At 44.9% G+C, this 23,555-nt stretch overlaps 1 protein-coding gene across 2 annotated transcripts in view; it reads left to right on the top strand.

Moving 5' to 3' along the window:
* Positions 1–921: 921 nt before the first annotated feature.
* Positions 922–23,555, top strand: part of NCAPD3 (non-SMC condensin II complex subunit D3) — a 46,409-nt gene continuing 23,775 nt past the window's right edge. For both annotated transcript variants that reach the window (XM_024102217.3, XM_024102216.3), the window contains exons 1-15: positions 922–1,096; positions 7,692–7,846; positions 8,441–8,603; positions 9,396–9,580; positions 10,508–10,678; positions 11,006–11,067; positions 11,341–11,428; positions 12,643–12,776; positions 13,794–13,866; positions 14,841–14,966; positions 15,161–15,413; positions 15,903–15,965; positions 16,167–16,250; positions 21,955–22,028; positions 22,921–23,055. In XM_024102217.3, coding sequence (XP_023957985.2) covers positions 1,033–1,096; positions 7,692–7,846; positions 8,441–8,603; positions 9,396–9,580; positions 10,508–10,678; positions 11,006–11,067; positions 11,341–11,428; positions 12,643–12,776; positions 13,794–13,866; positions 14,841–14,966; positions 15,161–15,413; positions 15,903–15,965; positions 16,167–16,250; positions 21,955–22,028; positions 22,921–23,055 — 1,830 coding nt within the window. In that variant the 5' untranslated portion in view covers positions 922–1,032. The remainder of the gene's footprint in view (positions 1,097–7,691; positions 7,847–8,440; positions 8,604–9,395; positions 9,581–10,507; positions 10,679–11,005; positions 11,068–11,340; positions 11,429–12,642; positions 12,777–13,793; positions 13,867–14,840; positions 14,967–15,160; positions 15,414–15,902; positions 15,966–16,166; positions 16,251–21,954; positions 22,029–22,920; positions 23,056–23,555) is intronic.

Here is a 23,555-nt window from a genome sequence, read left to right as displayed (position 1 = left end):
AGAGGGATATATATTTCTGGGGGAAAGGGATAAAAGTAACCTCAGAGCGCTAGAGGGCTCCTGTTGCTTAGGTAGGGGAGTATGTTGCAACCCAGAAGGCTGCAGCTTAGGGAAGGGTGGTCCAATGCAACCAAGAGAGGGCCTAGAAAGCTGCTTAGAAGGGCGATGTAACAGCCTAAGGAGCTGCTGCCGTTTAGGAAAGGGATGCAGCACAAAGGTCGCCTACGGAGTCTGCAGCCGCTGCTAGGAGATGAATTACAAGGGAGGGCCGCGGCAGCTGGAGACCGAGGGGTTCAATGCACCCCGGGGGGCTCTGCTGCCTCTTACCTTCACTACTCAGGAAGGGGTGGGGGTGCTGGGTAACAAAACGGGAGCACTTACCGCTTGGGGTGGGGGCTGCAATGCAGCAGGGGCACCAGTGCTGGGGGAAGGAGGTGCAACTGGGAGGGTCCCCCCAGTGGGAAGGTATAGAGAGTACCCCAGCAGTGGGGCGAGGGGGCGCAAACGGGGAGGGGCCCCGGCTGTGGGGCGCAAACGGGGAGGGGCCCCGGCTGTGGGGCGAGGGGGTGCAAACGGGGAGGCCCTGCTGGCGAGCGCCCAGCCCCCCGACCGTGGTCTCTGCAGGGCTAATGACGCGCAGCGGTCACCCCGCGGCGCAGGAGCCGGGCTCGGAGCGCGCACGATGGGGACCCCGCTCCGGGCTGGATGGGTGGGAGGGACGCAGCAGCTCGCGCTCTGCCCCGGCTGGCTGGCACTAGCTGCGCTCGAGCTGTCCTCCAGGGCCGGGCCTCGCACTGCGCAAGCGCCGCCCAGCCCGGCCTCGTTTCCTCACATTGCGCAAGCGCCAGCTCCCCGTTCCGGGGCTTCCTCCCCGCGCAGGCGCATCGGCTCAGCTGTGAGCGCCCCGCGCAGGCGCAGCCGGCCAGCCAGTCCCCGGCCCACGCTGACAGCGGCTGTGATTGGTCGCTGCTGGGTCGGAGCGCGGATTGGCTGGTTCGAAGGCACCGGCGGCGCCGAAGCGAGGAAGGCAGGATGGTGGCGGCGGAGGGGCCCCTGCGGGGCTTGGAGAGCTGGGGACTGCGGGCGGTCAATGCGGGTAAGCGGCGGGAGGCCTGAGCCCGGCCACGGGGCCGCCGGGGAGACCTTCAGGGGAGGGGGCCCCAGGGGTTCGGCGGGCGGAGGCAGAGGCCGGGAGGTGGGGGCTGAAGGAAGAGGGGATCCTACGGGGAGGGGCCGGGGGGAACTGAAAGGGGAGAGCTAGCGGCGGGGGGGGGGAACTGAAAGAGGATGGGGGCTAGCGGCGGGGGGGGGACTGAAAGAGGAGGGGGGCTAGCGGCGGGGGGGGGACTGAAAGAGGAGAGGGGCTAGCGGCGGGGGGAGAACTGAAAGAGGAGAGGGGCTAGCGGCGGGGGGGGGAGAACTGAAAGAGGAGAGGGGCTAGCGGCGGGGGGAGAACTGAAAGAGGAGGGGGGCTAGCGGCGGGGGGAGAACTGAAAGAGGAGGGGGGCTAGCGGCGGGGGGGGGAGAACTGAAAGAGGAGAGGGGCTAGCGGCGGGGGGAGAACTGAAAGAGGAGGGGGGCTAGCGGCGGGGGGGGGAACTGAAAGAGGAGGGGGGCTAGCGGCGGGGGGGGGAACTGAAAGAGGAGGGGGGCTAGCGGCGGGGGGAGAACTGAAAGAGGAGGGGGTCTAGCGGCGGGGGGAGAACTGAAAGAGGAGGGGGGCTAGCGGCGGGGGGAGAACTGAAAGAGGAGGGGGGCTAGCGGCGGGGGGAGAACTGAAAGAGGAGAGGGGCTAGCGGCGGGGGGAGAACTGAAAGAGGAGAGGGGCTAGCGGCGGGGGGGGGGAGAACTGAAAGAGGAGGGGGGCTAGCGGCGGGGGGGGGAGAACTGAAAGAGGAGGGGGGCTAGTGGCGGGGGGGGGAGAACTGAAAGAGGAGGGGGGCTAGTGGCGGGGGGGGAACTGAAAGAGGAGGGGGGCTAGTGGCGGGGGGGGAACTGAAAGAGGAGGGGGGCTAGTGGCGGGGGGAGAACTGAAAGAGGAGGGGGGCTAGTGGGGGGGGGAGAACTGAAAGAGGAGGGGGGCTAGCGGCGGGGGGGGAGAACTGAAAGAGGAGGGGGGCTAGCGGCGGGGGGGGAGAACTGAAAGAGGAGGGGGGCTAGCGGCGGGGGGGGAGAACTGAAAGAGGAGGGGGGCTAGCGGCGGGGGGGGAGAACTGAAAGAGGAGGGGGGCTAGCGGCGGGGGGGGGAGAACTGAAAGAGGAGGGGGGCTAGCGGCGGGGGGGGGAGAACTGAAAGAGGAGGGGGGCTAGCGGCGGGGGGGGGAGAACTGAAAGAGGAGGGGGGCTAGCGGCGGGGGGGGGAGAACTGAAAGAGGAGGGGGGCTAGCGGCGGGGGGGGGAGAACTGAAAGAGGAGGGGGGCTAGCGGCGGGGGGGGAACTGAAAGAGGAGGGGGGCTAGCGGCGGGGGGGGGAACTGAAAGAGGAGGGGGGCTAGCGGCGGGGGGGGAGAACTGAAAGAGGAGGGGGGCTAGCGGCGGGGGGGGAGAACTGAAAGAGGAGGGGGGCTAGCGGCGGGGGGGGAGAACTGAAAGAGGAGGGGGGCTAGCGGCGGGGGGGGAGAACTGAAAGAGGAGGGGGGCTAGCGGCGGGGGGGGAGAACTGAAAGAGGAGGGGGGCTAGCGGCGGGGGGGGAGAACTGAAAGAGGAGGGGGGCTAGCGGCGGGGGGGGAGAACTGAAAGAGGAGGGGGGCTAGCGGCGGGGGGGGGGAGAACTGAAAGAGGAGGGGGGCTAGCGGCGGGGGGGGGGAGAACTGAAAGAGGAGGGGGGCTAGCGGCGGGGGGGGGGAGAACTGAAAGAGGAGGGGGGCTAGCGGCGGGGGGGGGGAGAACTGAAAGAGGAGGGGGGCTAGCGGCGGGGGGGGGGAGAACTGAAAGAGGAGGGGGGCTAGCGGCGGGGGGGGGGGAGAACTGAAAGAGGAGGGGGGCTAGCGGCGGGGGGGGGGGAGAACTGAAAGAGGAGGGGGGCTAGCGGCGGGGGGGGGGAGAACTGAAAGAGGAGGGGGGCTAGCGGCGGGGGGGGGGAGAACTGAAAGAGGAGGGGGGCTAGCGGCGGGGGGGGGGAGAACTGAAAGAGGAGGGGGGCTAGCGGCGGGGGGGGAGGAGAACTGAAAGAGGAGGGGGGCTAGCGGCGGGGGGGGGGAGAACTGAAAGAGGAGGGGGGCTAGCGGCGGGGGGGGGGGGAACTGAAAGAGGAGGGGGGCTAGCGGCGGGGGGGGGGGGAACTGAAAGAGGAGGGGGGCTAGCGGCGGGGGGGGGGAGAACTGAAAGAGGAGGGGGTCGGGGGGGAGGGAGAGGTTGTGGGGGATGGTTCTGTAGCTCCAGGGGGCTGAAGGATGAAGAGGTTCTAGGGGGCTGAGGTGGCGACTGCTTCCTCTCTTATGACAGGGGGGAGAGGTCTCCCCTTCCGGGGCTTAGGGTGTGCGACCTACCCCCTACCCAACAAGAGCCCCACCTCCAAAGGGGACCCGGGAGTGGACTGAGGGGCTGGCCTGGGAAGTTGTGTGTTGTTTGGGGGTGGGGCGTGTCTGTGGGATCATGGAACAGGTTGGTTTGGGAGCCAGGACTTCTACTCCCCGAGCTGCCCCTGAAGGTCGCTGCTCCTCTCTGTGCCCCTCTGTGGAATAGATCCAGTGATATTGGCCTGCTTCATGGAGAGCTCACGGTTAAAAACCAGAGCCAGCCCCACCTGGATTATCTGTCACTGCCTGTTACCCGAATCGGGGATCTCTCCCTTTGTCAGTTACACTGAGCATTTTCTCCATTGTCGGAAAACAGTGTATTCAGCGGCCCCGTGTTGTCCAGTTTGCTACGGTTCTGCTGTAGTTTGCTAGTTATTAATAACGCCATGGATATTAAAACTGTGCTGCATCTCTAAGGATAATAAAAAGTTGCTCAATTAATCAATTGAGCTGTCTGATTTAACTTTTTTGTTTCTAGTTTCATTGTTTTGTATTTCAGAAGCTTGCAGAATGTGTAGTTTTCAAAAACAATAGGGGGATGTTTATTTCTTTTAGCAGCTGCTTCTATTTATAGACATTTTTGTTTGGAAAACTTTGTTAGGGTTCATAAGATGCTACTTGAGAATAGTTTCTTATTGTCATAATTGTTAATAGTAGACCGCAGAAAAAGTTGCCTATCTGTTCAATAGGCTGTGTCAGTGGTGAGCAAACTTTTTGGCCCAAGGGCCATATCTGGGTATGGAAATTGTATGGTGAGCCATGAATGCTCACAAAATTGGGGTTGGGGTGGAGGAGGGGGTGAGGTTTGTGGCTGGGAGTGCGAGCTCTGAGGTGGGGCCAAGAAATGAGGAATTCAGCATGTGGGAGGGGTCTCTGGGTTGGGGCACGGGGTTGGGGTGCAGGGGGGGTGAGGGCTCTGGAGTGGGGCTGGGAATGAGGGATTTGGGGTGTAGGAGGGTGCTCCAAGCTGGGACCGAGGGGTTTGGAGGGCAGGAGGGGGATCAGGGTTCTGGCTAGGGGTGTGGGCTCTGGTGGGGCCAGAAATGAGGAGTTCATGGTGCAGGAGGGGGCTCCAGGCTGGGGCAGACGGATGGGGTGGGGGTGCAGGCTCTAGGGTGGGACTGGGGATGAGGGGTTTGGAGGGCGGGAGGGGGCTCTGGGCAGCACGTACCTGAAGCAGCTCCAGGAAGCAGCGGCATGGCCCCCCTCAGGCTTCTACATGGGGGCGTGGCCAGGCGGTTCTGCACGCTGCCCGGTCCGCAGACGCAGCCCCTGCAGCTCCTATGGGCTGCAGTTCCCAGCCCATGGGAGCTGCAGGGGCGGTGCTTGGGGTGGGGGCAACACATAGGAGCTGTAGGGGGGGGACATGTCACTGCTTCTGGGAGGCACGCAGAGCTGCGGCATGTGCATGCAGAGCGGCCCTCGAGCCCACTTCCTGGCTGAAGTGCGGGAGCTGGGCAAGCCCCAGATCCCGCTCCCCAGCAGGAGCTCGAGGTCTGGATTAAATTGGCTGGCGGGCCAGATGTCGCCGGCGGGCCATATTTTGCCCACTCCTGGGCTATGTGATTCTAATTTGCCCTTGCTAAAAATTTCCATAAGGGGGAAGGGTATAAAAATAATTCTGTTGATTTTGGGCTTTGTGTTTTAATAAATAAATAAGACACACAACAATTGAGCCAAATTTTGAACTGACATTCTTGCTGAAATGTTCAGCAACAGAAAATCAGATGTGTTTATATATACAGTATATATGTATACGTGTATATATAATCTGAGTTGTATATAACTTCCACACGCTATTACTGTAAATGCTCTTTGTCAATAAGAAACTAATATGAAATGTAATTCTCAAGTTTATTTCTTGAAATGTGCAATAATCACATTTTTTTTCATTCAGTTTTAAATAAATAATCAACAACATCTGAGGTTTTTATCTTGATTTCTTGCTAGTACAATAAGTAAATAAAATTGTTAAATGGTACTTGGGGATAAGCAGCATTTTTATCCATCAAAAATCATATAAATAGCTACATCTAAGTTTGTATTTTGACCTATACACAGGTATTACTTTTCCCAGCATTGAAACACAGCCAGCTACAGCCTGTAGTATGGCAGCTGTTTAACAGTGATCAGCGACGCTGCACAATAATTTAGTGCCGGAAATGCATAATACTGCACCTAATTGAGAGTGCTCTGGCATTGTTATTTTTTAAAGAGGAAAAAAATAAATTAGTCTTTGCAAACTATTGTAAAGGTGGAGGGGAGATCAGATTTTCATCCCGCCATTCTGAATTATATCATCTTTATTTTACTGTCTTTAAAAGTCTAATTGGACTGTCACTTGTAGTTGGAAAAGCCACACTTCCAAGAATGTCAGGAACATGGAGAACAATTTGAGTGTGAAGATGATACCTCAGTGAAATTACCCAGTAACTGAGAAGCACAACTACAAACTATCTCGATGCGAAGCGAAGATAGGAGGAATAATAAGAGGCCAATATGGCTCTCTCAAGAACTCTTCAATGACCTGCACAATAGAGAGACAAAAGAATAGCACAAGCACATAGGGACAAAATCAGAAAGCATAAAATGAGTTACATCTAGCAAGGGAGATAAAAGGCAATAAAAAGAGGTTCTTTAAATACATTAGGAGCAAGAGAAAGATGAACAGTCCAGAGGAGAGCAACAAAAATGATAAAAAGTTCAGGAAACACGGCATATGAGGAAAGGTTAAAATATTGGGCATGTTTAGGCTTGAGAAAAGAAGACCAAGGAGAACTTGATAACAGTCTTCAAGTATGTTAAGACCTGTTATGAAAAGGACTGTGATCAGTTTTTCTCCATGTCCACTGAAGATAGGACAAGAAATAATGGGTTTAATCTGCAGCAAGGACGATTTAGATTAGATATTAGGAAAAACTTTCTAATTCTAAACTGACTATAAGGGTAGTTAGTCTCTGGAATAGACTTCCAAAGGAGGTTGTGGAACCCCCATCATTGGAGGTTTTAAAGGACAATTTGGACAAGCACCTGTCACGGATGGTCTGTGTATACTTGGTCCTTCCTCTGTGCTGGGGAATGGACTTGATGACTTCTCAGGGTCCCTTCCAGCCCTACATTTCTGTGATCTAAGGCATTGTCCTTTTCCCCCCACTACTATCTGATTTCTTTCCTGATGACTTGTTAACAGAAGATTACTGTTTCTTCCTATTGTGGTAATTATAAATTGTTTGTTTTCATGTTTGTCCAGGTGCCAGAGATATGGGTACCCTTAATAAGCTATTATAAAGGAATAACTTGTACATCCTTGTGTCCTCTTGTAATTACTGTGATGCTCTAAAAAGAAAAAAGGGGAATGGAATCTCATAGCAGAAAGAACCTTCACAAGCACCGGCCTGGGACAAATTCCACCACTTTCTGAGCTCCCGATAGTTTGATCTTTGATGGTGAATTGTGTTTCCTTTCACCTCAGTAATGGAGAATACCACAGCATTTTACATTTTTATAATCTGCATAGGGACAAGAAAAAATAGCTTCTAAGTTTTAGACCTATAGCACTCCAAATGGTTTAAGATACAGAATCACATTTTGAAAGAGACCGACACATCTGTGATCATCTGAGGCTCCTGAGTTAACAGACCCTCAAGGAGAGGCCTGTGGCAGGATGTTTTGGGGAAAGGGTCCTTTGCTCTGAAAGTGTCCTTTGCCAGTTCACTAACAAAACATTGAATTGTTGAACTTCATTGCACAGTGCAAGGACTGTACAATTTCTGAGGTTTTCCTGAAGGGATTATGGGGAAGACTTTATTCTTGATTAGCTGGAGGGAGTCACCTTGTGAATATTGACCTGACTCATTTTTTTAATGTTTTTTTATAAGTTGTATTTTTGCTTGAAGTTTAAATAGGTGCATTTAAATAAGTCAAAGTGAGAGATTTTTCTTTAAAGGATTGTTGTTCTAAAGGTTTTGTTAGTACCAGCCCAAAGTGCAGGTATTCGTACTCCTGTCCTAAACTGTTTTATACTCATAAAATCCTGCCACATTCCTTCTCAGAAGTGGCCACACTTCAGTTGTAAGTGAAGTGATCCCTGTTTATATTTGGAATGAAAAGTTCTACATAAATGTATTATATTTTTTGAATAAGCGTGTGTGTTTTGCATCTTTTTCCCCCAGCCTGGGTTGACACAGTCTGGGAACTAGATTTCACTGAGACAGAGCCTCTGGATTCCAGAATAGAAGAAGGGATCACAGAGGATGGACTTGATGCCTTCAGCGAACTTTACAAGAATCTCTACTCTTTTGTTGCCGAGGACCATGGGACCACTGAAGTAAGCTGGAAATTATTCATGTTTCTACTTGGTGGCAAAGATGTACCCACTGAATCTTCCTACTATCCATGTAATTAAATATTTTGACCTCCGAATGAGTAACTGATATTTTATACAGTTGTATTCAAAGAATACATATCTGAGATGCAGGCTGTTTCAGAGAAGGGATCTTAAAATTAAAAACCTACATATGTGGGGAGTGGACAGAAGGACAACTTTTCAAAATCCTAATGGTAGCTGACAGGGAAATGTATTGCCCTGGTGTGGTTCACAAGAGAGTTCTACAGTTAAGTCGTGACTAGGCATCTTGTGAACTTAAGTGTTATTCTAACCATCTCTTCTCCATCCATTTTCTTAAAATCATGAAAGAAAATCTTTAATTTAAATAAGTTTGGTTATCCCAAGTGATGTGGTTCAGTGAATTTAAAAAAAAAAAAATCTAGCTTGTGAATGACCTGTTTCTCCTTCAAACCAGCATCACAGCCCTTTGTGTCCTTTTTGATCTGAGTGGCCATGATAGCAAGTGCCCTCAGAGGGGGGAATTGATGTGAGATTTACCATAGTTCTTACTGTCAGTTTTCTGCTTTGTCTCAGAGTATCTGGACCCTCTTTGCTGAGAACAATCTCTCCCCCAATGCTCTTGTGGCTGTGTTGTATCACTTTGTCCAAGTGGCCCAGAATAAAAAGGCTAATGTACAACAGCGGATATATGCTCTCCATGCTGCTGGGCTGTACTTCTTACTGCTTGAAATCCCAGGTAAGTAGATAGACCTTCCTTTCTGGTCTTGCTAGTGTGGCTAATTTGGCTCAAGCTGTCTGGACAGTGCTTTGTTCATAAGAACATGAAGTGGGATAGGAAATGGCTGTTGAGCCATTCTCCTCTATAGTTGTGTGGATGTGCAGTGCTGGAAAGTTGCTATAGTCTTAGTGGTTTGGTGTCCTATGTGAAACAATTTGATGATCTCAGTCCAGGTCCTAATTGCCAGACATTTTCATCAGTCTGTCCCCCTTATTGGCAGTTTTAGCAGAGAGGCCTGAATGTGACATGGAGATTGAACTTCTCCGAGGGAAGATTGTACTGCCAGTGCTTGTGCTGTACCTGCTTTGTAGATAGAGAGGATTTAGCTCACTAGTGCTTTCAGGCTGATCATGAAAGCAAAATTCTTTTATTAAAATCAAAGGTCATCAGAGTTTTCTAGCAGACTGAATCTATGGCTGCATCCTTTTGTGTTTTAAGGCTGATGTGCATTCTAGTTAAAAGTTTTGTGTTAAATAATACAGCAAATTCCAGATTGGCTCGTTGTCCTGTTCTGTAAGCACCAACTGAGAATGTTTTTGCTGATTTTACTCCTTCCTGCAATTTAATTTTGTTAATTTAAATACTGATTTTCATTTTCTGAACCTCAAGTCACCAGGATGGCGCTCGTGTTCTAGCCATCTGATTGTGCTAACAAGTGGAGCAGATGGCTGAATAATTTTATGCTTTTCATGTATTTGTAGTTTTGTTCTGAAAATGGCTTAAATCCTGATCTGTTTTGTTTCTGGGCAGGCAGCGTAGCTAATCAGGTGTTCCATCAAGTGATGTTTGACAAATGTCTTCAGACCCTGAGAAAGAGCTGGCCTCAGGGATGTGAATTGACTAGGAAAAGGAAAAAGGATCATGCTAAAAGCTCTCAGGCTGAAGCAAGAAGAAATAAAAAGAAAGGAAGGCCAACCAGGAAGGAGAACTTTGATGTAAGATGATGTTCATACAGTATCTTCAGATACAGTACCTTTATGCTCTCTATTAATTCATAAATCAGTAGGAAACTTATTTAGTTTCCAAGTCAAAATGAGACTTCTCTTATCTTCCAGCACTTTGCTCTCTCAACCTTGCATTCTGAAATCAAGCTGTGTTCTTTTTACTTTGAACATTGTTACAAACTTCTGAAAAGCCAGGCATGCCAAGTTAGCTGGCAGTTTCTTTGATGATGAGTGAGTTGCAATGTAAGAAGGCGTACTGTTCTTCAGTATATTGTTAACACGTTCAGCAGCACATAGACAAGTTGATGTTAATCATGAGTGCAGCCTGTAGCTGTCTTGTACATTTAAGAGAACTAGAGGACTAAGAGTATTCAGATCTCTGTACCAATCTAATGATGGGAGACTAAGGGCTAAATACTTGCAGCCTCTTATGAAGTGCACCTCTTGAAAAGTTCTAGCTTTTCTAAAACCTTCTTTGTTATATTTCTTAACATTTAGTTGAGTCCTGAACTGGACATCAGAAATCTGAGGGAACATGAGGGCAGTGTCATGATGAGAGAGGGTGGAAAAGAGTAGGCTGAGCTAGGAATTTGGCTTTGTGTACATCAATATCAGAATTCAGACGCCCAACCCTAGTTCTGCAGGGGGTTTTGTTTGTAAACTCTCAGATGGGAACAAGCTGTGTGAGGTTTTTCTGTGAGCCCCCTTCTCTCTTTTCCCAACTAATACTAAATGCCTTTAAATATTTTGAAATAAAACATTTGGTACGTCGGATACAAATTCCAATCCTGCTTTACTATTAATTAAGTAAATTCTAGCCTCAGAGTTTCTGCATAGTACAAATAAGAGTTTCTGCTTTCTAAGTAAAAAAGCGATTGTAGCTATGATAAATCCTGGTTCTGTCTTCTACCAATCTAGATGGATGAGATTTTTGAAGAGGATGAGGATCAAGAAGAGGAGATTTATTTTTCAGCACATGACCTGCTTCAAATTCGGGAAGCCATCTTCTTCCTCCTGAAAAACTTCTTAAGACTTCTGCCCAAGTTCTCTCTGAAAGAGAAACCGCATTGTGTGCAGAACTGCATGCAGGTAACTAAGGGCTGGTCCACACTAACCCCCCCAGTTCGAACTAAGATACGCAACTTCAGCTACGTGAATAACGTAGCTGAAGTCAAAGTATCTTAGTTCGAACTACAAGGTACTTTTATCACGGGTCCACACGCGGCAGGCAGGCTCCCCTGTCGACTCCGCGTACTCACTAGACAAGACACGATAAATCGATCCCAGAAGATCGATTGCTTACCGCCGAACCCGGAGGTAAGTATAGACGTACACTAAGACTACTAAGGACTCAGGCACACAGACAGATCCTCATCACTGCCCCTCACATAACCTCACCCCTTTGCTTTCTTGCAGACCTTTGTTGAGTTGACAAGTTTTGAGCCTGCAGTGCATGAATTCGAGTTTTCAGGAACAATGTGAGCTATTACTTCTTAATGTTTATACATTGTTTGGAAGAGGTAAAGCGGTGAATATATTAAGTATTATTACTCTGTGGACGTTAAAATGAAAACAGTGATTTTTCTCTAGATAATATTGGAATGTGTGTTCTTCCTAATTTACATAGAAATGATATTCAGTGAATTTTAAACATGTCTTTCCAGTTAATACAGAGTATGTTTGGTCACTTTATTAAAGTAAATAAATACCCAACAGTAGATGAAGCCATCTCAATGTGTTCTTTTGTTTAGGAATATTAACCAAGCGAAATACGTCCCAGAGTTGGCCTATCATGGGCTGCGGTTGCTGTGCTCCCCGCTTCATGGTGTAGAAAATAAGGTAAAAGTCTTGATAGAATCTTTCAGGTCTTTATTTATACATCGAAAAGAAACAATTATTTCCCCCTTTAGCAGGTCACTTTCATTATATACGTATGTTTCTCAGTTGGAGATAGGCTTAGGTATTTCTTTTTCCTCATTCCTATGTCCTTTGACTTCTCTGATTTGTTTATCTATACAGCATAGTTTAATGAAAACATTTTGGTAATTGTGTTTCAAAATCAGGATAGCTATGTAAAGTTGCATCTTTTTACTATCTTAGCGCAGAGAATCTGAACAGTTACTGACTTGAACTGACAATTCTTTTGCTTCCTGCTAGGTGGTGCTCTAATTCTATCTGTTAGTAGTCTCTGTGGCATTGTTTGGTGATAGTGGACAGTGGGGATTGTGGGAATATTACACACTGTTTTAAACAGGATTAATGCAAATTGGCAGAAAATTCTAATCATAGCAGAAGTCTACAGTTTGGCCTTTTTTATTATTTTGTTAAATCAAGCACCCCGCATAAATGCTTAATTATTTGTATATTGTACCTGTTTCCATAGAGCATGTAAACTTACCAAGTATCCATGTTTTTCTGGATTGTAATACAATGTCAAGAGGCCACTAGTGCTCATTTTTCAGAGTTTTAATCCTCCTTTCTATCTCTTCGCTTTTCAGGCCCCTCAGTCAAATGATATGAATAATAGGGACAGTGTGACAGCTAAATTATGTCAAGCAGTGGAATGCCAAAAATGTACCTTCTGCACCATCAGTGCATAAGGAAGCAAAGGCATTTAATTTAAGGTGTTTTCTGTGAGAAAATAATGAATTTCCCCAAATTCTGTGGATTTCTGTTTTAACTTATTCATAGAGTTTAAGGCCAGCAGCCTGACTGCCTATACATCAAAGGCTGTTAAATTTCAACCAGTTACTCCTGTATTGTGTTCCACTTGAAATTATGCACCTTTTTAACTTGATTGCCCTGCTGGAAAGTAATGTTTTAGGTCTTTTCAGGCTTGTATGACATCAGTTAGGGTAAGTATAACCCCAGTATAAAAAAGATGCTCTCTGTGTATGTAGCTTCCCTTTTAAAGTATTCTGTTCAGATTTTGTTAGGGAAAATTGTTTAGTATGAACCTGCTTGGATTATTTTATTAACCAAGGCAGAGTGGTGGTCTAGTTCCTGTACCTGTTGCTGAAGATCAGCTGATTCTGGGTGTCTTTTTCTTTCAGACTCTGCACCGTATCTTCCATCGTCTCCTTAATGTCATCCTCATGGTGGAAGGGGAAGAAGGATCCAGGCATACAGCCCTTTCTGTCACACCACAGGTTATTGGTGCTAGGAATCAGGGAATAAAATTCATCAGGTGAAGTACAAAGTTGTTGGGTTTTCCCTCTGGCATTATCTTACTCTTCATTGCTAGTTAATAGAGGGATTAGAATAACTAAGGCTTATTCTGAAGCTGTTGTGTATAGGTGAGGATTAATTTCAATTTCTGTCATAAGAGCTAACATAGGACTTGTCTTCGGGGGCGGGGGACGGACGAAACTGAATGTTGAAAAGTGGGATGGGAGGGCAAAGATCTCCTGTTTTAGACTTGCAGCAAATTGGGGGGATTTTAGTTCATTATCGAGTGTGGTGAAGGAGACATTTAGTTAGGAATTTATCCTTTAATTCTCCAGTCATCTTTCTGTTTGTTAGCTTTTTGCTTTCATTTGTGCTGTCCCTTATACTTGGAACAATATCCTACTTTTCATCTGCCAAGGGCCCGTTCTTTCCTCAAACCCTATTCTTAAAACCTGTTCCTTACAGGAATCTTTCTTGTATAGGCTCTTCATCTTTCTGTGCATCCCCTACCTGTACTGCTGTCCCTTATCTTGTCTACTATAGAATGCAGGTGTTTGGGACAGACAGGACATATCTAATTCTGTTTTGCAAAGTGCTGCTAGAGTTTTTGGCTCTATCTAAATGATTGTTTAATTGCAACTAACTGGTGAGGACTTCGAACACTTGGGTACTGGTGGACTTAGTTCCAGAACTGACCCAGGTATGGAGCTTTACGATGTTATCCTATGCAGCAGTCACAAGAGGGTGAGGGTTAGCTAACTGTTACATGGAGTTTGTTTTTAGTACACTACTTCTAATGTGTTGCTTTTCGGAGCAGCTGCTATTTCTGACTTCCTCTTCCTGCACTTTGAAACAAGAATATTTTAAAAGCACAGTTTATACAGAGACCAGTGAACAATATTTAACAGTCAGAGTAGGAATAAGGAAGCTCTGTGTACAGCTGCCTGTCTGAATGTAGGAGATGGCCTTGTGCTAATTTTTTGCTCCCTATTACAATAGCAACCTGTTATAAGTTGCTTGTTTCTGTTTTGTGCAGCTCTATAGTAGACGAACTAAAGGAAGTCGCCTTTCCTGTGCTCCGAATCTTACTCCAGCATATCTGTGCCAAGGTATGTTAGCTCCTTTTTATATCTCGGATCTAAGACAGTGGCACTATTCTTGGATAGACTGTGATGCCTGTGAACGAACGTGGAGAATCCATTTCCTTAACTTTCACTGTTTAAAAAACTTTATCACCATGGCTCTTCTGTTGGGTATTTTAGTATGTCTGAGATTCTTGTGACAGAGTGACTCTTTAGATCCGTGTAAGTGTTTTCAAACTGTCAAAGTATGGCACGAATCTTAGCAGAGAGAGTTTCATGGACACTTCTCCACTGTTCACAATTGCTTGTCCTTCTATTGACATCTTTAACAAAAAAAATTAAAATCCTGTGACAAAGCAATAACTTATGTGGCCAAGTAAAAATAGAGAAACATTTAACATATATGTAGTTACTGTCAGTGTGACTTTAGTAGCTAGAAACAACATAACAAGAACATAAGAACGGCCGTACTGGGTCAGACCACAGGTCCATCTAGCCCAGTATCCTGTCTACCAACAGTGGCCAATGCCAGGTGCCCCAGAGGGAGTGGACCTAACAGGCAATGATCAAGTGATCTCTCTCCTGCTATCTATCTCCATCCTCTGACAAACAGAGGCTAGGGACACCATTCCTTACCCATCCTGGCTAAGGTTTACAAGAGCCCTGTGACCAGCCAGCTGTCCATGGATCACCCTTTAAATCAAGATCAAGTTTTTCCAGTCTTCAGTCGCCTCGGGAAGCTAGTATTATCCCCATTTTATAAAGGGGGAATCTTTGCTTTTGACGGTTTGAGAGTTGCCCGAGGCCATATGTTGATCCATTGGCAAAGACAAGCTTAGAATGCTGGAATTCCTGATTGACAGTCCTGTGCTCGAACTGCTAGGCCATATTCCCCTCTTGAATAAACTGATATTTATTCTGAGGACTGAAATGCGTTTTAGCTATCATAACAGACCATCCGAATATTGGTCTTGGCAAATTCCCTTGTCCTTGTATTTCAGGTCCCAGATAAAGCTGACTATCGTACCTATGCCGCGCAAGCCCTGATGCAATTGCTGAATAAGCTCCCTTGTGCAGAGTATGCTGACTTTATAGCTTGGCTTTATAGATACTCACATAATACCAAGGTAAGTGTATATCCTATTTAATACACCAGACCTTTGGACAAAGCTGTATTTTGAGCATGTAAAACACTATATAAGTACTAAATAGTATTTTTCTTATTGCTGATGGCTCGTAGCAACTAGATTACAGCTGTGATAGATGTCTCGGTGCTTTAACACTTCCATAATAGAGAATCTTGTGTTCTTCACTTCCATAGATTCCCTACAGAGTGTTTGCCCTTGATGTAGCCTTAGCTCTGTTGGACCTGCCGGAGAGGAAACCGGACAGCTCCTTGTCTGTGGATCATCAGAAGCTTCTAAAGCACAAGTTTCTGGTGCAGGATATGGTGTTTGGCCGCTGCTCAGACAAGGCACCTATGGTCCGCAGCAAAGCACTATCCAGTTTTGCTTACTGTCTGGAAATGAAAACTGCTACTACATTGGAGAGTATACAGGAGCTATTACAAGGCAGTAAGTATGGCAGCTGAATTCAGTATTGCTAAATGTCTCTTGAATTTTTGGGGAAATAATTATTGGGAGATCAAAGATCTAATTGTCAAGGAATTAGAAATCTGGGCCGAGGTCCCTCAGCTGTTATGACAAAATGAAAAGGTAGATGTGTCTTGTTACTCATTACAACTTATATTTAGAAAGGCTTTATTGACAATATGATTGTTTTAAATAGACTCCTCTGTGTGATGACTTTGAAAGACATTTACAAACTACTAAATGACTCATTTAAAAAATAAATTCCTCATTCCTGACACACAGTTATATCTTCAGAAACCTTTAGTGTCTGGGAAGTTTAAATCTCTCCTGTTTAGTATTCTAAACTTCCCATGGTGTGATAAAAGCCAGATGGCTTTTATCCTATTCTTAGATTACCTGCTGATTATTTTTGGAAAGAAGAAGAATCCTGAATGGAATTATCTTGTTTGAATCTTTTTCTTCTTTCTGCAGCTTCTGGTCATACACTTTTAGACACAAACAACTGCCCTGAGAGTTTTGTAACCCACACAGAAGGTAAAGTCTTCTCTTATAAATGTTTCTTTTTCCTCCACATGCCTTATGTTCTCTACAGAGAAATAATTTTGATATATGAAATCTTGGGGGGGTACATAACATTCTCCATTTAGTGATGCGCCACACTGTGCAGAGAACGTGTCCTTTTTGTATGCTCAATCCTTTGATTTACTGATTTTTTTTTTTCTTTTCTTCTCTTAGCTCACTCCGACCATCCACTGAAGACTCTTCCGACTTTCAAGACCATTGAATTGACCAGGGATGGTGATACCACTATGTTTGATGGTACGTTAAAATCACACTTGTCTTTTCAGCTGATATTAGGTTTTGGCAATGTCTAATGGCAATCATATCCTCTTATGTGTATTCAGCATCTAGTTTTCTATACAAGTAGACAGATATTTCCATGGAGATTTTAGGTTCCACTTATATGTAATGAGGGGAGAAGTGGAATTTTCAGTTTTAAAGAAATTCTATTTCCATTTAAGTCAGGATGGACCACTCTGGAAAGTATATCTAATCTTGACATATTGATGTTCATTTCTACTGATGTGGCAGAAGCACTTGTCAAAAAACAGATTAATTACCATCTCTTTTGGAAGGAGTAAATTAGGTGGATTGTAACACTTGTAGCTCCATCGCTTATGATAATATTAATAAAATCTCTTGCTTCAGTGCACAAGGAACAAATATGTTTTCCCCACATAAAATATTGCACTTCTGACTAGGTGCATTATGTGGGAGTGGAATTCACTTCTCTGCAGCATCAGGTATTGGCTAATGCTGAAAGCAGGTTATGAGGGTAAATGGACTGATGCAACATGGCTAGCCACTAGTCCTAACTTGTCCACATAACAGAAATTAGTGCGCAGCTTGGCAGCTCAGCATGTATCACATTATTAACTTCTTAGAATCCCTCCACTGGCTCCTTTTCTTTTTCCACCTCATGTTCAGGCATCTTGTCCAGAGCTTTTGGGAACTGCACAGCTGTACCTACATCTTTGCTCTCATATTTATTACTCCTCCCACCACCATTCCCTTTGTACAGCTAATAATCCCACTTCACTATTCCCCTTGTGTCCCTCATGTATGTCTTTGTTACTTGTCCCATGCTGCTCCCTACACAGGAACTCCCTCCCTATCTCAGTGTGACAGGCCCCCATCTTCTCTATTAAAATCCTTCCTTAAAACCAATAAGAATCCACTCAGTAAAACATATGATATTCTTATAAGTATTACTCTCTCCGATAGAAATGCCTCTAGGCCACTCAGTGTATGATGTGTTCTCTATTTAGGTTGTAGGCTCCATGGAGTAAGGAGTGTGGCACTTAATAAAACAAATTAATAACAATAACTTAGTGCAGTGGGCTGGCTGTGCTTGATTGGATAGGTGGAACACTGGGGACATGTGAGCCAGAGTTGAGGTACATTAGCAGAGTTGTCTGGCTGCATTATACTTGACTCAGGCCTGTGCTAATTTCTTACTTACATGAGGACTACACAGTTCAAATATTTTAGGAAGAAAAGAAATGTTAAACAATGTATTCAAAATGTGACCAAACCCATATATAGAAGAGACAAAAGAATACCGGGTGTTGGCCCAATGGGGCTACTCCTGGGGGAATTCTGCATCACTGCCTGTGTGCAGAATTCATGTCCCCAGCAAATTTCTTTGCTTCCCTGCAGAAAAATGATTTCTGAAGGGGAAGCAAAGGAAGCCGCAAGAGTGGTCACGCAGGCAGGGTGGTTTGGGTGCCTGGAGCAGCCAGTTGAGACATAAATCACCGCCGTGGGGGAGGGGAAGGGCTGGGCAGTCATGCAAGAGAGAGAGAGACTGTCCCTCTCGCTCGCTATTGCAGCACACTTGGCAGGGAGGGGCAGAACTTTGGGGTGTTTCTGAGGAGTGAGGTGTCGGGCAGGCTCTGTCCTCTCAGGCAGAGCAGAGTGTAGCAGCCTGCCTTTTTAGGGATTTGTTCCCATTGTTCTTAGAGGACTCCCCCAGGAGTATAAAACAGGTGTAAAAGTTTTAAGGCTCCTTTACATGGCCAGAATGGTGTGAAGGATAGTATGGCCTTATAAATGCTTAAGGTGCTTTAGTGATTAAAACTGGTCTAAATTTTTGGACTGAAAAAACTTCTTATCAAAATGTACTCCATGAACTGTTTGCTACTGACCTTTCTGGAGATGGTCAGTAGCCCATACAAACTGTGAGTTTGATTCCTCAGCCCTCATTTGTTCTTCAGTTGCCTATGATGTAACCCTGAGCATATGACTGTATATATTTGTTGACTAAGAGGGATAGCTCAGTGGTTTGAGCATTGGCCTGCTAAACCCAGGGTTGTGAGTTCAATCTTTGAGGGGGCCATTTAGGGATCTGGGGCACAAATCTGATCTGTCTGGGGATTAGTCCTTCTTTGAGCGCAGGGGTTTGGACTAGATGATCTCCTGAGGTTCCTTCCAACACTGATATTCTATTAAACTAGAAATAAAGGGTCAAACCTTGCTACATTACTATTCTGAAAGGGAGTTTGGGGATTTCCTCCAATGCTCCCCACTCCAATTCTTCATCCATTGTATTGTAGTTTAACTAAATTACCGAAAGAATTGAAACCATTCGACCAATAAAATATGAAGAATTTTACAGAATTTTCAAATATTGTGTGCATATTTGGTGCAGAATATTTTGATGCAGAATTCCCCCAGGAGTACAATAGGGCTAATGTATGTTACACAGCATGCAGTGCATGATGTGTACTACATCATGTTCGTTCCCTTTCTAGTCCTTCTCTGCCTGCTGAAGGTCACCTTGATACTGTTCCCGTCCATTATGCTGAAATGCTCAGACAGTGCCAGTTGGCAAGAGCATGATTATCTTAGCTAGTTGGTTCCCCCTGCAATAGTTTAGTTTGTCATGGACTGACCTCCCCAGAAAACTTGTTGCTACTAATTGAGGCAGTATATCTCTGTTCCAGTAAAAGAATCTGATATTACCAAGCCATCTAGCAGCTGGAGTCAAGTGGAGAGAATAGCTGCCCATTAAAAAAGGCATTTAGGGCCCAATCCAAAGTCCATTAAAGACAGTGGAATGATTCCCATTGACTTCAGAGGGCTTTGGATCAGGCTTTTACTGACCAGAACACAGAAGCACAGTGCTCCAAGCTAGACATGTATTATAGAAACACTGTTTAATTGGGGAATCATTTTACACGGAGACTTTGCAAAGTATACATAGAAGAAGATGAACATGTAGGAAATTCCACTATAGGAGCTCTGAAAGATAACAGCAGGATTGAAACTAATTCGCCAGAACAACCAGTTTTAATGCTGATAATTCTGTGTGTCAAGGGTGATAACTGACAATATAGGAGCCTAGTTACATCTACCAATTAATAAACTCGCTGGTAGACTATATAATTTCCCCTAATCACGTGTAAAAGTTTGTTTCAGTATGGGCAAGGAAAATAAAGCTTTAGGCCTAATTTGCATGTATAGGGAGCGGAAGTGTTCTTCTGCTTCCACCAGGACTCTTGAGTTCTATTTTTGCTCTGCCACTGACTCTGTGACTTCATGCAAGTCACTTGACCCTTCTATGCCATAAATTTCCCGTCTGCAAAATAGATTTATTAATACTTCCTTCATCACAAGGGGTTGTGAGGTTTAATTCACTAATGTTTGTAAAGCATACTGAGATTCTAGTGTGTAAGGCTTGTAACCCATCTTAGATTATTTCCGAGCAGTTTTCTCATGTCCCGCTACCCAAATCTGTCCCACAAACAGCATAGTTACCATCATACAGACTTTCTTGAGAGTTTTGCACGGTTTTAATTTGATAAGGCTTTTAAGGTTAAAAATGATCTGAGGGCCCTTTATAAAGAAAAACAATTGGTCACAAATTACATATTCTTTTTATTTTATTTTTCCAAAACGTTTAGAAATGCTACAGAAGCAGAAAAGGCAATAATAATGGGGGATTTCAACTATGCTCTTGCCTGGGTATGCGTTGCCTCAGGGAAGGTTGCAGAGACTTCTAGACATATTAAATGACTGCTTCATGGAGCAACTTGTCCTGGAACCCACAAGGGAAAGGCAATTCTTGATTTAGTCCTAAGTGGAATGCAGGATCTGGTCCAAGAGATGAATATAGCTGAACCGCTCGGTAATAGTAATTTAGAATACTCGAAGGGGGGAAAATACCAAAGAAACCCACCACAGTAGCATTTAGCTTCAAAAAGGGAAACCACACAAACATGAGAGAGCTAGTTAAATGGAAATTAAAAGGAACAGTCACAAGGGTAAAATGCCTGAAAACTGCAAGGAGACTATTTAAAAACATCATAATAGAGGCTCAAACTAAATGTACACCCCAAATAAGAAAAAGAATAATAGAACTAAAAAAATGCCAACGTGGCTAAATACCAGAGTGAAAGAGGTGATTAGAGACAAAAAGGTATCCTTTAAAAATTGTTGGTGTAGCCATGTTGGTCCCAGTATATTAGAGAGGATGTAGAGGTGATCCCCACATCTGAGCCATTCCTTTTTGGTGACAAATTTGAGGAACGGTCCCAGACTGAGGTGTCAGTAAAGGAGGTTTTGGAACAAATTGATAAATTAAACAGTAGCAAGTTACCAGGACCAGTTGGTATCCCCCAAACATTCTGAAGGAACTCAAATATGAAATTGCAGAACTACCAATTGTGGTATGTAACCTGTCGCTTAAGTCAGCCTTTGTACTGGTTGATTGTAGGATAGCTAATGTAACACCTAGTTTTTAAAAAGGTGCCAGGATCACCTCTGGAAATTAATAAGCCTAACTTCAGTACCAGGAAAATTGGTTGAAACTATAATGAAGAACAGAATTACCTCTGGGAATTCATGCCTCACCAATCTATTTGACTTCTTTAAGGGAGTCAACAAGCATGTGGGCAAGAGTGATCCAGTCGATATAGTATACTTGGATTTTCAGAAAGCCTTTGACAATGTCCCTCACTGAAGGCTTTTAAGTAAAGTAAGCTTTTAAGTAAAGTAAGCAGTCAAGGGATATGAGGGAAGGTCCTCTCATGGATCAGTAACTAGTTGAAAGATCGGAAACAATGGTAAGAATATATGGTCAGTTTTCACAATGGAGAGCAGTAAATAGCGGGGTGCCCCAGGGATCTGTCCTGGAACCAGTGCTGTTCAAAGTGTTCATAAATAATCTGGAAACAGTGGTAAGGAATGAGATGGCAAAGTTTGCAAATGATGCGATAGTTAAGTTCAAAGCTGGCTGCGAAGAGTTACAAAGGGATCTCACAAAATTGGGTGACTGGGTAACAAAATGGCAGATGAAATTCAGTGTTTGGTAAGTGCAAAGTAATGGACATTGGAAAAAATAATCCCAACTATATACACAAAATGATTGTTTCTAAATTAGCCGTTAAAACACACGAAAGAGACCTTGGAGTAAACATGGATAAGTATAACTTGGTCAAAAAAGAATTAGATAAGTTCATGGAGCATAGGTCCATCAATGGCTATTAGCCAAGATGGTCAGGGATGCAACCCCCTGCGCCGGGTGCCCCTAAACTTCCAACTGCCAGAAGCTGGGACTGGACGTGGCAGGGGATGGATCTCTTGAAATTGCCCTGTTCTGTTCACTGGCACTGACCACTGTCAGACGCAGAATATTGGGCTAGATGGACCATTGGTCTGACCCAGTATAGCCATTCTTCTATACATAACTTTCCTTTCAGGATTTTACCTAAAATATGAAAACAATACAAATATATTTAAAATTACAAATAAAGTATTTGAAAATCAGTTTTTCTTTGGTTTACCTGCCAGATCGTGTGTGGTTTTTCTTTCCCTGTCAACAACTGATGCTCAACAGAGTGCGGAGCTGTGCTCTACCTTGTCAGAGCGTGCTGCTTGCCCTATCGGTATCTCCTGGTGGTGCTGCAGTCTCTACCTGTGTTGGATCTCATGACTCTCTTTCCATGCTTTCCCTGGACAGGGAAGGAGATCATGGTTATGCTGAGACTGAGAGCAGGGGATGAGAAGACAAATGTCAGGAAGTCTGCACTCCAGGTATATTCTCTACTGAGTACTGTGTGCTATTAATATAAACATGTAGGCTAACATCCTGCAATGAATTCATGCAGTGATCTGCCCACATGGAGCTCATTGATGGATCCTGGCCTCATTTTTCTGCTCCTGCAGCATACAGGCAGGTCTTTCAAAATGCCTTCTCCACTTGTTCCTGATGATTGATGAGTGACTAATGCAAGCACAATGATGATGAAGAATTCTACCAGTACTCTCGTTGAAGATCACTTGTTCCATCCTTTAGAAATAGGCCTTCTTTTCAAATGTCAGTAGGCTTTTAATTTAAGCAACTTCCTTATATAAATTGAGGCATGTTAGTTGGGTAGTTAGTCAAGAATTCATGAACTCATTTACAAAGGAACTGGATTTTATCCAGCTTCGATTTTGGAGTGTGCTACTTTAGTTTAAAAAAAAAAAATCTTAAAATAACAGGCAGTTGGTCTTGAAAGAGACTGTCCTCTTGAAATCTAGTCAGTTTAAAAAAAAAAAATGAAAATAGTTAAGCATATAATCCTGGCCCCACAGTTCTCTTGATAGTTGATTTATGCTTTTACAAATGTATTGTTTTGGGTCTTTAGAATGTTTTCCTTTCCCTTGTTACTGTGTGATGACCCACACAAATGCAAAGGGAAACTGATTGTGACTGTACAGGAGGAAAGGTGAAGTTAACTTTACCTAAGTGCTGTTACAAAGCCTGTTCACTTTCAGTTTTTGTGTCCCCCGGTGTACCTCTAAGTCTTGGGATTTACTGTCATGGGGACCAGTTCTTCTCCCATTGAAATCAATAGGAAGTGGATTGGATTTTTCATTGGCAGCCAAATGTGCACCCATTGTATTCCTATCAGTGTTGTCATGGTGATTGATTGATTTCTAGGTCTTCATGAGTATTTTGAAGCACAAGGTGATCCCATGTACCCCAGAAGACTTGTCCACTCTTCAAGATCGCTGCCGGGACCCTGCCGTCTCTGTACGGAAGCAGGCACTACAGTCGATTACAGAGCTCCTTATGGTGAGGGAAAGAATGCACAATATTTATCAAGACTGGCAGAGTATAATTTTATGTAAAGGGGAAAAAAGAGGGAAAAGACCCCATAAATTATTAGCCACTTATTTCTCCACTGAATTTCTTTAGATTGATTTAACTTCGTTGCCTATGACATGAAAGACATATCTTACTCTTACGCATAGTTGTGAATAACATTAGACATTTCCTATTGTTAAAAACATCTCTTTTTGGCTCTGATACAGCTCTCCTGTAGCAAATTGGTACGTTTGTTATTCACCTTGTCAGGTTAAAAAAAAATAAAAAATCTGAATCGTACTGAGATTGCAGTATGCAGATTGTATCATTGAAAGATTTTTCCTGCTTTGATATTTATTTACAAAAGGTTAGGAAAGTAGGATAAGAGCACAAGTTTTTTTAGGCACAGCTCACTACTGCTCATTTTAAGTGGCCTGTTGTAGTGCTTTACTGTGTCACACTGGTTTTAGTTTTAGTAAATAAATATT

This window comes from Chrysemys picta, chromosome 16 (assembly GCF_011386835.1).
Source record: "Chrysemys picta bellii isolate R12L10 chromosome 16, ASM1138683v2, whole genome shotgun sequence".
Classification (NCBI taxonomy): domain Eukaryota; kingdom Metazoa; phylum Chordata; order Testudines; family Emydidae; genus Chrysemys; species Chrysemys picta.
The sequence above is the reverse complement of the archived record's forward strand: the minus strand, read 5'-3'. Positions and strand labels throughout refer to the sequence as shown.